At 43.2% G+C, this 13,916-nt stretch overlaps 2 protein-coding genes across 2 annotated transcripts in view; both read left to right on the forward strand.

Annotated features, from left to right (window-relative positions):
• The window catches only part of Btk (Bruton tyrosine kinase), a 47,270-nt gene extending 45,428 nt beyond the window's left edge, over positions 1 to 1,842 (forward strand). The window contains exon 19 of the mRNA XM_057759354.1: positions 1,379 to 1,842. Within this exon, the coding sequence (XP_057615337.1) occupies positions 1,379 to 1,450 (72 nt within the window). The 3' untranslated portion in view covers positions 1,451 to 1,842. The remainder of the gene's footprint in view (positions 1 to 1,378) is intronic.
• A 718-nt stretch (positions 1,843 to 2,560) lies between these two features.
• Positions 2,561 to 6,502, forward strand: Timm8a (translocase of inner mitochondrial membrane 8A). Its single transcript, XM_057760093.1, has 2 exons — positions 2,561 to 2,765; positions 5,447 to 6,502. Exons 1-2 carry the CDS (start codon positions 2,634 to 2,636, stop codon positions 5,606 to 5,608), a joined length of 294 nt encoding a protein of 97 aa, XP_057616076.1. The 5' UTR covers positions 2,561 to 2,633; the 3' UTR covers positions 5,609 to 6,502.
• Positions 6,503 to 13,916: the final 7,414 nt, after the last annotated feature.

The following is a 13,916-nucleotide window of genomic DNA, read 5'->3' on the forward strand; positions in this document are numbered from 1 at the left end:
GGTTTTTTTCCCCAGAAAGTCTGGATAAGTACATCTGCTGTGGAACTCATAAAGTCTTTTGTGTTTCCCAGAACTTCTGATACTTGTCTATTTCTGAAAACCACGATTTGAATGCTAAGAAATTGATGACCCTTTGGTTCTGACAGACTGAAGCCATTCTGTCATGAATCCTTCCTGAATTATCAAATACTTCCAGGCAAGAAGGTTAAAGTAGTCCCAACACTCAGGAATCTGAGGGTGAAAGCTTTTCCATGATTTTAGGCTAGCCTGGGCTATATATTGCCTTCTAGGGCAGCCTGAGATATAAAGTGACATCATATCTCAAAATTAACAACAAAAAACTTAAAACAAATTTTCTTTTTTTAAAAAAAAACAAATCTTAACCAGGTGTGGTGGCACAGCCTTTAATCCCAGCACTTGGGAGGCAGAGGTAAATGGATCTCTGTGAGTTTGAGGCCAACTTGGTCTACTTTCCAGCGTTTAATCTGACCATGGATCTCCAAAAGAGCTGTAGTCTTAAAGTCAGACTAACAAAAGCCCTTGGTTGTTCAGGGTCCATTTCAGGCCTTTGTAAAGTTAAGTCTTTTGCCCATTTAGCTTGGTGATGACAGGAAGTACATTTGGAAACTAAACATTTTCCTTGCCTGTAGGAATTCTGTTCTGCCAACCAGTGAAGTATACTTGATAGCCATCTTCATTCCAAGCTCTGAAATAATGAGATAGTGTGTATAAATTTGCAATGAATGTGTCCACAGTTTTGATCAGTGGTGGTGGGTGGTGCACCCCTTTAATCCAAGCTCTCAGGAGACAGAGGCAGGAGGATCCCTGTGAGTTTGAGGTCAACTTGAGCTACAGAGTGAGTTCCAGGACATCCAGGACTACACAGAGAAACCCTGTCTGGAAAACAAGCAAATAAAGAGCAATCCTAGAACTGTTTGTATAACAACCAGGTGAAAGTGGGGATGGGAAGTCTATGTCTGATTTCTGGAAAGAGATGCAGGGGGATGGGTTGGAGAGATGCCTCAGTGGTTAAGAGCACTGGCTGCTCTTTCAGAGGACCCAGGTTCAATTCCCAGCACCCACATGGCAACTCAAACTGTCTATAATTCCAGTTCTAAGGGATCTGACACTTTCACACAGACATACATGCAGGCAAAACACCAATGCACATAAAAGTAAATTGTGAAAAATAACTTGAGATGAAAAGCACACAAGAACATTTTGTTCTTTTTTATTGTTCTGCTTTTCGTGGTAGCAAGAAGGTATGCAGCTAGGTATTTAGGATATGCTTAATCAGCCTAATGCTTTGTGATTAATACGGGTTCCTTGGGGATTCTGGCTTCTACACTATAACACTGTCTGTTTTCTTTGGTTTTAGAAAGCAGATGAACGTCCTAGTTTCAAAGTTCTCTTGAGTAACATTCTAGATGTCATGGATGAAGAATCCTGAACTGGCTGATAAGCTTCGTGGATCTCCTCCTCTCTCCTTCAAGCCCTAATTCCACTTTTTCTGAGGGCTGCCAGGCTCCCGGGCTCTAGCCTTCCATGCTCCTACTGAATGCATAAAGGCCCCTAGACATCTAGGAACGCCTTTCTTCTTCCAGTCCCTGGCATAACGCTTCTGAGCAAAGGCCAAGGGATTTCTGTGCCTGGTATTGCCCATAACTTCAAGACTCCTAACAGACTGGATTTGGGATGGGAACATTCTGGGGGAGGGAAAGATGTAAATAGCTCCACTAATTGTCTAACAGTTTGTTGGGTAAGTGTTAAGAGTTTGGAGGCAGGACAGACTGGAATGGTGCCATTAAATGGGAGGGGTTGTTTTGATAAAATAAAATTACTAGAAAGAGTGAAGGTATCTTCTATTTTAATTCATTACACAGCTGCCCTGAAGCTCTATGTTTGAGAATTACAGAAAACCATATTATTAGCGCGGCGTATTCCTAATCTAGAATTCGACACATTTCACTTCTCTCTCTTATTAAAGCCTGCCTCTTAATTGTAGACGAATGCACAAGCCTTCCTCCGTGCTTGGCACACAGTGGACATACGATTATCATTTGACCGAATCTTAGCGTTACGGACAAACTCAGCCAGCGCCTCATTTCCCTACATCAAGACGAAAACCCCATCACAGAACTGGACCCAGGGGCCCAAGACAGCCAGTTAATTTGCAGAAGAGTTCTGCTGGGGGCAAAGCCAAGGCTGAGAAAGCGCGGGCCAATTTGGAAGCGGGCAGGGCGGAGTTTTAGGGCCGGCCCTTCGCTGGACCACGTGGTGTGAAGTAATTTCCTCCTTTCCTTTACACTGCTCTTTTCTTTTCGACTATCCACTCCCACGGCGCTCCAGGCCACAGCCGAGCTCTGCGGTTGGGGTGTGGCGGGGAGCGGATCCCGCCTGCGGAGCCAGCGCAGCGCATTATCCCTCCGGGACCGGCCTGACCGCCTGCCCCGCGCAGACGCAGTGCGCTCACAGGGCGGTCCCTGAGGCGGGACAGGGCGGGGCGTGGCGGGGCGGCGCGCGCGCGGGAGGGCGTGGGGCGGGGGAGGTTGTGGTTCCGGTTCCGTCACCCAGACACGTGAAGGTCGGCGAGTCGGTTCTGTGCTGGCTTCGGCCCGCGTGGTCGCGCCGGGATGGACTCCTCGTCGTCGTCTTCGGGCGCGGGTTTGGGCACGGTGGACCCGCAGTTGCAGCATTTCATCGAGGTGGAGACGCAGAAACAGCGCTTCCAGCAGCTGGTGCACCAGATGACGGAACTTTGCTGGGTGAGGATCCCCGGGCTCGGATCTGGACGCTGTGCCTACTTTCCCCTGTGTCCTTGCCCCACGGGACTTGTTGGGTTGTCGGGAACTCCAGAGTGAGTGGTCCGGACTGCACTCTGGTTTCCTTAGGCCAGGTCGGAAGGGACCAAGGTGACTACTTTGGGAGACCGTAGGTGCAAAGGATTGGGAGTCACGGGATTACACCGCTGTCCCACCCAGCACTCGGTGTTAGAGGCACCTGAGGTTGAGGCAGTAGTGCGGGCCACTAAGACTAATCAAAGCCCCAGTCCTGGAATTTTAGGGAGCCCGAATCCCAGAGAGTCTGTGACAGTTATTTCTGAACTCCTCGGGAATTTGCCTGGGTTACCCAGTCATAACCCCTCCTGATGAAAAGAAAAGCGGCTCTGGCTCATTAAGTATGAAAGCAGCATAATCTCTCCCAGCATACACATTTATTTGCCTTCACTGTGAGTTGTTGTGTAATACTAAGACATTAAGGTCTGAAGGTTGAGAAATTGAATCGGCTCGGTGAGGGGACTTTGGCAGAGGGGCAGAAGGCATTCGTTTGTAGCTGAGATCAAAGCGTTCTGGTTGCCAAGGACAAGCACACTGCCCTCCTGTGATATAAAAGCTTAAAGAATTTAGAGGCCAGGGAAATTCTTTGGGATTAGAGAGACTCGAAGTCTTGTGTATAAAGCATGAAGGAAATTTACTCTAAAAGTTTCTAACTATAATGCATTGATTTGCTTGGTCCTGTAAACTTATGTGTTGCTGGACTATGCTCTTTAGAAATACTGGATTAATTCTGGTTTGTCTTGGATAAGAGGGCTTCAATTCTTTGTTTTCTTTTCTTTTTTCCTTGAGACAAGTTTTCATGTATTCCAAGCTAGTCTCATACTGAATGGATAGCTGAGAATAGCCGAAAATGACCTTCAAAATGGGCTTCCCGCCTCCTCCAGCTTTTCTTGCTTCGGTTTTTAAATTGTTTCTTTTAAGCCAGGGCTTTGCTATTCACTCCTGGCTGGCCTGGAATTTATAGAGATCGTTCTGCTTCTGCCTCCTGGTTGGTAGAATTAAAGGTATTTGCCACCAAGATAGAAACAAGGTTTCTCTGTGTAACAGCATTGGCTGTCCTGGAACTCACTTTATAGACCAGGCTGGCCTCGAACTCACAGAGATCAAGTCTGTGCCTCCCGAGTGCTGGGATTAAAGGCATGCACCACTATGCCCAGCTTTTTCTTTTTTAAAAAAAGTCTCTGATGCCTTAGGTTTTGGTGGGAAGTGGTGTGGTTAATAACTACTTCAAGAATAATGAACCAGGAGAGGAGAATTGATTTTTCTTCAATAAATGATATAGCCCCGGAAGTTTCTCATGCTCCAGTAGAAGAACCTTATATGTTCTTGCAGGCAACCCAAAATCTAGTGGATCCTAAAGAAGGGGCATATAGTAGGAAGAGGACTTGTTGGGAATGAGGAGTTGGGAAGTAGAGGGGGTTGAGAGGGTAAAGGGGAAATATGGTCAAATTATATACATGGGTGTCATATGTATGAAATTTCTTTTTTTTTCTTTCTTTTTTTTTTTTTTTTTTTTTTTTTTTTTTTGGTTTTTCGAGACAGGGTTTCTCCGTAGCTTTTGGTTCCTGTCCTGGAACTTGCTCTGTAGACCAGGCTGGCCTTAAACTCACAGAGATCCGCCTGCCTCTGCCTTCCGAGTACTGGGATTAAAGACATGGACCACCACCGCCCATTGTCAGTGTATTTTTTTTTTAAATCTGTGAAGTGTAGGGCCTTTACAAAACTCCAGTTTTTCACTCCTCCCAAGGGGATTCAAGAGCCTTTGATGCATGTTGGGTAGATGGTACAGTCCCACAACTTGGGAAGCAAAGATGAAAAACAAAGGATCTCAAGTTCCAGGCCAGCTTGGGACCCTGTCTCAAAAGACAAACTACTCTGTCTTAAATAAACAAGGCTAAAAAATGTTCGTTCATAGATTTTCTTTGTTGATTGGTTTTAGGGCACCTAAGTAGTTTTTGTTGTTGTTTTATTTTTTCCACACAGGGTTTCTCTGTGTAGCCCTGGCCGGCATCAAACTCAGAGATGTCTCTGCCTCCCAGCTGCTAAGATAAGGTGTGTGCCACCACCTGGAAAAGGATTTTGCTTGCCACTTTTCTCAGTCTGTTATATTCAAGATGTGCCATATTCTGGCTCCTTGACTTTTTTTTTTTTTTTTTTTTTTCGAGATAGGGTTTCTCCATGGCTTGGCTCCTTGACTTTTGAGCAAACACTGCCAGAGATTCCACTGGTAAAAATGAGGATGGAGAATGGTGTTTTCCATTGGCTTGTTGAAAAATGTAATAGAAGCTTGTGTCCAATTGGTAAGATGCCAAATGTGAAATTTTTTATATTAATTTTTTGCTTAAAAAGTCATGGGCTTCATCATATCTGATCTTTTTTGCTTTTTGTTTTTCTTGCCTCACTCACAATCTCTTTCCTCACAGTCTTTTTTAGCTACATCACACATGTATAGATACGCACATACTATGCAATTTTAAATCTAGGTGTCACAGGTAAGAGAAAAATTGGGGTCCAAATTAGCAAATAAGATAATTTAGATGAAATTATTTGGACAAGCAAAAGGCTTATTTGTAAGTGCCCTTTGTGATTCTGTGTCTTATTCTGAACAGGAGAAGTGCATGGATAAACCTGGGCCAAAGTTGGACAGTCGGGCTGAGGCCTGTTTTGTGAACTGTGTTGAGCGCTTCATTGATACAAGCCAATTCATCTTAAATCGACTGGAACAGACCCAGAAGTCCAAGCCGGTCTTCTCAGAAAGCCTTTCTGACTGATCTCAGCATTACCTCTGTGGAAAAGTAGTTTAAGAAATGAAAAGCTGTTGATGGGATAACTGAAGAAATGGTTATGGGGGGGGGGGTTGGCTCCCAAGTTTCTTGGGACATCTTGTCACCTGAGATTGAACAAAGACCAATTTTTATGTATGGGAGTTGAGAGTCATGTTTATTTGGTTGTGTTTTTTAAAGCTAATCTGTGAAAACTACGGAGAAACCCTGTCTCTAAAAATCAAAAAAAAAAAAAAAAGCTAATCTGTGAAAAGAATTGAGAGATAAATGAAATTACGAGATGCATTTTACTGTATATGGGACTCTGCTTTCTCAAGGTCCCTTAACTGCTTTATATAATTTTGATAGTGGAAGTGCTTTCTATAATTTGATAGTGGGACCACATAGGGTAGTTCTCAATTTGTATGGATTCATTTCTGATTTTTTAAAGGAGCCTTTTGCATCAGAAAGAGCAGCAGTGAGGAAACAACCTGGCACTGTTTAACCGCAAGCTTTCTTATCGTTCAAGTTTGACTATCAGAGCTGAAAACAATTCTCTGGGTGTTCATACAATCCAGCCTTTTAGGTTGTCTTTCTCCCCATACCGTGGTTTACTTCAATCCTGAATGTAAACACGATCTCAAGGTAGTGGCAGCCTGAGAATCCAGAGGGCTTTAGTTAGTTAAAAAAGGACTCTAGCTCCTGGGCATAATTCTTACTACCAGACTGGCGCAGGAAGAAGTTAATTTACTCTGTATAGCAGGATACAGAACATTCACAGATGTGCCTAAAAAATGATAACAATTTAGGCAAGTCAAAAAAGAAACAGTTTCAGGTAGACGTACATGCCTGACCTTAGTCATAAATTCATTAACTGCATTCTTTCGGTCACTGAAATAAAAGCTCTGCAAGATCAACTTGTGATGGAGAGGCTTTCTATTTTGGGTTTTTATCTGCAACTCAGATTTCATGTGGGCGCATTTCAAGACAGAAATGTAGCTAAGTCTCTTCTAGAGGTCCCTGAAGTTTTTGAGAAGAGAGTACTTTCAGATATGATTAGAAGAGGAAAATCTTAGCTAACACCTAGGGCCCTGAGAGAAGAGCTTAGAATGAATTCCCCTCATAGACTGGAGTGTAGACCTAAAGGAAAACTGCTTAATACTAATCCATGAATCTGGGCAAATATATACCTCTAGCATTTCTTCATAGGCACTACAGGGAAAGTTTTGCCAGTTGTGATGAGGATTTAAGACCACAAACTAAAGTGCCTTTCCAAGCCAAGTCTGGTAAGAGGGATTCAATAGAAGCAGCCCTGAGGCTGAAGAGATTAGTTCTAGCCTGATTTTGGTGTAGGAAGCCGCATGGTACTGGAGAGATCGCTAAGTGGTTTAGAGAGCACATTGTGCTCTTTTTTTTTTTTTTTAAGATTTATTGTGTATACAACATTCTGCCTCCATGTATGCCCACAGGGCAGAAGAGGGCACCAGATTTCTTTACAGATGGTTGTAAGCCACCATGTGGTTGCTGGGAATTGAACTCAGGACCTCTGGAAGAGCAGCCAGTGCTCTTAACCTCTGAGCCATGTCTCCAGTCTCACACATTGTGCACTTGCAGAGGACTTGGGTTCAATTCTCATTACCCTTATGGTTCCCAACCCTCCCCCAAGGCTGTCTTCTGACTTCTACTGCACCAGTCACATATGCTACACATACAGACATCCAGGCAGGTCTTCATGCACATGAAAAGAATTCTAAGAAAGTTGAAAAAAGAAACTGTAAATAAGGGTGATAGGAAATGTTTATGGAGCTTTATTATTTTCTAACAAATAGTTGAGACCTGAAAGAACCAAGTAACCAAACCTTATGAGTATCAGGGAGAATTCTGGGGAGAGCTAACAGTCCAGATACCTCGGGGGAGACGCTATATCCCATGAGATAAAACTATAAAGTCCAGAAAGTCCAGTAGGTTGAAACAAGCCATTGAGAAAGGTAAGACAGTTTGGGACCTTTTGGCTTTTACCTGGCATGATGGAAGCCATTTGAGTGACTTTATTTTTTTCCCAAGACGGTTTTTCTGTAGCTTTGGAGCCTGTCCTGGAACTAGTTCTTGTAGACCAGGCTAGCCTCAAACTCACAGAGATCTGCCTACCTCTGCTTCCCAATTGCTGGGATTAAACGTGTGCACCACCACTGCCCGGCGAGTGACTTTTTAAAACATGTGTGATGTCATACAACTTTTTGCTTGGTGCAGTAGTACTACAAAAAATAATGCCATTTTCATGTTGAGCAGAGTTCAAGCTCTCAGGTATCTGACACACATACCTTTTATATGTGTTAAAACAAGTGGCATAGAGTGTTCTTTATTTTTATTTGCTCTTTGTTTTTCTATTTTTGTCTTTAGAGACAGAATTTCTTTATCTTGGCTGTCCTGGAACTCACTAGATAGACCAGACTGACCTCAAACTCAAAGAAATCCTCCTGCTTCTGCCTCCCAAGAGCTGGAATTAAAGGCATGTACTATTATGCCTAGAATTCTCCATTCTTAAAATATTGTGTTATATCGTTATTCCTTCTGGTTTCTCACTTAGTAGCAGTATTCTCGTATGTATGTACAAAGTTACATGTCTTCCCTTCCAATCTTACCACGTAATCAGTGAATACAATGAGGAAGGTTCTGCCAGCTGCATACATTATGCTTTGGCACCGTTGCTGAGTTAAGCACCACTAGATACAAGATAATGGGGAAGAAAAAGCATGACATATGCCCCTGCTTCTAGTAATTATGAGCAACCACTAGGAGTTTGGCACTCTCGGGAATGTGTTTTCACGCCTTGATTAAAAGTGGAATACCGTTAGTCCTGAAATTCCAAACCTTGATTTCAGATATGTTTACATTAGAAAACTCAAGACTGAACTGTGAAATAAAAGGATTAACTTAGTAAATGTGACAGGAAAATCTAAAATGAATCTTAGAAGTCTAATATGTAATAACAAAGGCCAGGCTGCTCTAATGTGGATGGTACTACGTACTTGGGAGCTCTGCTGTTGCCTCGTCTGCCCAGACACTGACTGCAGCCTGATCCATTGTCTTAGAGGCCCTAAGTGTTCTGTCTAAAATCCACTGCCGAGTACATCAACTAATATTAGCAATGGTAGAAGGGAAACAAGGACTTCAAAATGAGAACAAGCATTTTTATAAGGAGTTTGAAGTCTAAAATATTACAAGTCAACCCATGGAAAGACTTTACAGGAAACAATTGATAGCCCTTTCTTTAAACAAAACAAAAAATAAGATTCACAATACCAAACTTTCCTCTGATATACTACTGAAACAATCTTGGCCTAGGGAGCAGTTATTCCTGGCACAGTTCCCTTAGAACTTCCTTCAGGCCTATGTTTATTGGCACATAATAGAATCAAAGGCTGGTGGAGCAATGTCTCATATTTTACATCTTTCGTCTATGTAGGCATACGGGTATTCAGATTAACCATCTCAAGTGTGTGGGTTAGATACCATTGAAAGTATTCAGCATGCATTAAGGTACTGAAAGCTTGGCCCAGTGTGGTGGTAATGGAAGGGCATTTAAGAGCTGGGACCTTAAGGCTGGAGAGATGGCTCAGTGGTAAGAGCATTTGCTGCTCTTGAAGAGACCTTCCCAGGGTTCAGTTCCCAGCACCCACACGGTGATTTACAACTGTTGTAACCCCAGCTCCAGGGGATCCAGCTCCTTCCTCTAGCCTTTGTGGGCACCAGGCATGCATGTGATGCATAGACATACATGTAGACAAAACACTCATATAAAAAATAGAGGAGTCGTTGTTTTTACCGCAGAGTAGTACTCTAATGTGTATATATTCCACACTTTCTTCATCCATTCTTCCATTGAAGGACATCTAGGTTGTTTCCAGGTTCTGGCTATTACAAATAATGCTGCTATGAACATAGTTGAACAAATGCTTTTGTCATGGGGAGCAGGGAAACTCAGATCTTAGTTAAGGGAGCCACCTAAGGGTTGGCAAGAGACTTGAACTTGGAGTGGCTACCAGATGCCCAGGGCAATGTCCCCAGTTAGTTCCTTGGGCACCTGAGGATAGGGAACCTGAAATGAACCTATCCTAATGCCATATACTGATGAATATCTTGCATATCACCATAGAACCTTCATCTAGCGATGGATGGAGATAGAGACAGAGACCCACACTGGAGCACCAGACTGAGCTCCCAAGGTCCTAATGAGGAGCAGAAGGAGGGAGAACATGAACAACGAAGTCAGGACCACGAGGGATGCACCCACCCACTGAGACAGTGGGGCCGATCTATTGGGAGCTCACCAAGGCCAGCTGGACTGTGACTGAAAAAGCATGGGATAAAACCGGACTCTCTGAACATGGCGGACAATGAGAGCTGACGAGAGGCCAAGGACAGTGGCATGGGGTTTTGATCCTACTTCATGTTCTGGCTTTGTGGGAGCCTAGACAGTTTAGATGTTCACCTTCCTAGACCTGGATGGACGGGGGAGGACCTTGGACTTTCCACAGGGCAGGGAACCCTGACTGCTCTTGGGACTGGAGAGGGAGGAGAAGAGGAGTGGGGGGAGGGGGAGAGGGGCGGGAGGAGGGGGAGGGAAATGGGAGGCGGGGAGGAGGCGGAAAATTTTTTTTCAATAAAAACAAGTAAATAATAATAATAAAAAAATAGAGGTATGTCCAGAGAGATGGCTCAGCGGTTAAGAGCTGAGAGATGGCTAAGTGGTTCGTGGCCGGATCGCCCTTCCTGCCAGAGGACCCGAGTTTGATTCCCGTTGAACGCACTGTGGCATGCAGCCATCCATCCTGAGCTCTGGCGCCCTCTTGTGGGAAAACAAATAGAGGTAGGACCTGAGGGCAGGTCATTAAGTCTTTGGTGAAGTTGACCTTGGTAGGGTTAAGGTACCATTCACAGGCTACTTACTGATCCTCAGAGACTGAACTACTAGAACATACCTGACCTGGATTGCTATTTGCCTTCTTATTTGGCATTTTGATCTCTTCATCCCATCCATGCTCCCATTTTTGACAGCTGCCATGAAGTGACAGAGCTTCTAGGGGAGCCCTTGCCACAGCCAATGTGTTTGAACACTCACTTTAAATCTTTATATACATTTATAGAGTTAGGCCGGGCGGTGGTGGCGCACGCCTTTAATCCCAGCACTTGGGAGGCAGAGGCAGGCGGATCTCTGTGAGTTCGAGACCAGCCTGGTCTACAAGAGCTAGTTCCAGGACAGGCTCCAAAACCACAGAGAAACCCTGTCTCAAAAAACCAAAATAAATAAATAAATAAATAAATAAATAAATAAATAAATAAATAAATAAATAAAAACATTTATAGAGTTAGCCTGCTAGAGGCATTTTATTAAAGTAAAAAGGTAGATTACTATATTACCCAGCCAGGCAATGGTGGCCCATGCCTTTTATTCCAGCAGTTGGAGGGAGAGAGGGAGAGGCAAGTGGAGCTCTTTGAGTTTGAGGTCAACCTAAGGTTTTCAGAGCAAGTTTCAGAACAGCCAAGGATATGCAGAGAACTCCTCTCTTGAAAAACAAAACAAAAAGTCCCAGATTGCCATATTCTCAAAACGCCAACAGGTATGAACTAAAAGGAACATCTCCAAAGGCATAGAAAAAAAGAGGCTAAAAATATGTAAAGAAAACCATAGATAGTACCAATAAAATTTCTAAGACTGTAGGTTGCTATTGCTTGAGTTAGGAAAAGGACAACATAGGAAGGACTACAGATGTGCTGAATATATCCAAGCCCCGATTTAGACAGTTCATTAAAATGCTTACAAAGATCACATGCCAAATCAAGCACATCCAGGTTAGTGCTGTGCTCCTAATTAGCTTTTTAAAATAGTCGATATTTTCAAGATGGTGTCCAACTCTTGTCACCTAACAAAAAGTGGGACCTCTAAAGAACAGATAGGAATATCCAAAGGGGGCTGGAGAGATGGCTCAGAGGTTAAGAGCACTGGCTGCTCTTCCAGAGGTCCTGAGTTCAATTCCCAGCAACCACATCGTGACTCACAGCCATCTGTAATGAGATCTAGTGCCCTCTTGTGGTCTGCAGGCATACATGCAGGCAGAACACTGTATACATAATAAGTAAATCTTAAAAAAAAAAAAAGAATATTCAAAGGAGTTAGGTTAGTTATCCTGGTTATAGGAAGGTATCACTGAGGACGAGTAAAGCAGAACTGACGACTATACCCAGGACCAAAAAGGCAGCTCCTGTGATAAAGGAATTGCTCTTTTGATTCGTAAGAACACTGAAGCAGTTTGGTTGGTAGTAGGTTCCTTAGCACCTTAATCAATGAGCATCATTTGAACACGTGAACAATTCATGTTTGGACTGATTAAAAATAGACTTGTATATATAAACCTACATCTTGCAAAAATCAGTCTCACAGATGTAAAGCCTGTGCAGCATAATCATGGCAGTCTGCTGTACAGAAGGGACAATAGGATATGGCAAACCAAGGTTCTGAAATACGGGCCAAAAAGCCCAAATAAGGTCTGGTGAGATGACTCAGCAGGTAAAATTAGGAGTGCTTGTCACCAATCCTAACGACCTGAATTTGATCCCCAGGACTTAAATGGTGGAAGGAGAGAATAGACTACCAAAAGTTGTCCTCAAAACTTCACACACATGCCATGTGTGGAGGTTTGAATGAGAATTGCCTCCATAGGCTCATAGATTTGAATATTTGGTCATCAGGGAATGACACTATTTAAAAGAATTAGGAGATGTGGCCTTGTTGGAGGAAGTGTGTGTTTCATTGTGGATGGGATTTGAGGTTTTAAAAAGCCCATTCCAAGCCCAGAGTCTCCTTCCTGCTATCTGCAGATCCTGATGGAGAACTCTCAGCTACTTTTCCAGCACCATGTCTGCCGGTGTGCTACCATGATTCTTGCCATGATGTTAATGGACTAAACCTCTGAAACTGTAAGCCAGCCCCCAATTAAATGCTTCCTTTTATAAGAGTTGCCTTGGTCATGGTGTCTCTTGACAGCAACAGAACACTAAGACATCATGGCACATGTACCTGCACTCTCTGTCACACATGCACACAGACACAGACCTACTACTATCATCACCACTACTATTAATAATAATTTTTAAAAACTCACAAATGAAAACTGGGCTCATATGGTGCTGGAGGTGGAACCCAGAACTTTCTGTATACTAGGCAAGCATTCTAACAATCATTAGAATTGTTACATCATTACATTAGCTATATTATTAGCCCAACTTTGTGTGTGTGTGTGTGTGTGCATGCACACTACATATACCCTTGCCTGTGTACACAGATGGAGGCCAGAGATTGACATTATCTTTCCATATCATTCTCTACCTTATTTTTAGATATAGAGTGGTATGGGAGGTCCTTCTGTCTATGTGTTTCTTTTATAGGTTAATGAATAAAGAAACTGCCTTGGCCTGTTGATAGGGCAGAACTTAGGTAGGTGGGCAGAACTGGACTGAATGCTGGGAGGAGGAAGGTAAAGTGAGGAGACACCATGGATCCTCTGCCTGAGACAGACACTGAAAACTTTAGCCAGTAAGCCACTGCCACATGGTGATACACAGATTAATGGAGATGGATTAAATTAAGATGTAAAAGTTAAGATGTAAGAGCCAATTAGAAGCTAGAGCTAATGGGCCAAGCAGTGATTTAAATAATACAGTTTCTGTGTGATTATTTTGGGGCTGAGCAGCCAGGAACCAACAAGTGGCCTGTTGCTACAGCAGAGTCTGATTCTGGAGCACCATATTGGCTAGAGTGGCAGGCTAGCAAGTCCCTGGAATCTGCACATCTCTGTTCCCCAGCATTGGGGTAATTGGCACATGCCTCCATGCTTGGCATCTTATGCTCATGCTAGGAATCCAAACTCAGGTCCTCATGATTGTGGGGCAAGCAGTTTACCCAGTGAGTTATCTCTCAGCCCTCTTTTAAAAGATTTATTTATTTATTGATTGATTGATTGATTTACTACATATACAATGTCTGCCTATATGTCTCCTTGCATGCCAGAAGAGGGCACTAGATCTCATTAAGGATGGTTGTGAGCCAACATGAGGTTGCTGGGAATTGAACTCAGGACCTTTGGAAGAGAGTAGTCAGTGCTCTTAACCTCTGAGTCATTTCTAGCTCCTCACTCAGCCCTCTTTTATCATCATTTTTTCATCTATTAAACTGATAGTTATACCTACTTCACAGGGTTGTAAAATGAGATAACATAAAAAACATTTGGCATACTGTAAATGCTAACTATTATTACTG

This window comes from Chionomys nivalis, chromosome X (genome assembly GCF_950005125.1).
Source record: "Chionomys nivalis chromosome X, mChiNiv1.1, whole genome shotgun sequence".
NCBI classification, from domain to species: Eukaryota; Metazoa; Chordata; class Mammalia; order Rodentia; family Cricetidae; genus Chionomys; species Chionomys nivalis.

Coding starts and splice junctions, on each gene's coding strand:
- Timm8a (XM_057760093.1), top strand. CDS start 2,634: ATGGACTCCTCGTCGTCGTCTTCGGGCGCGGGTTTGGGCACGGTGGAC. Junction 2,766..5,446: donor AGATGACGGAACTTTGCTGG/GTGAGGATCCCC, acceptor TATTCTGAACAG/GAGAAGTGCATGGATAAACC.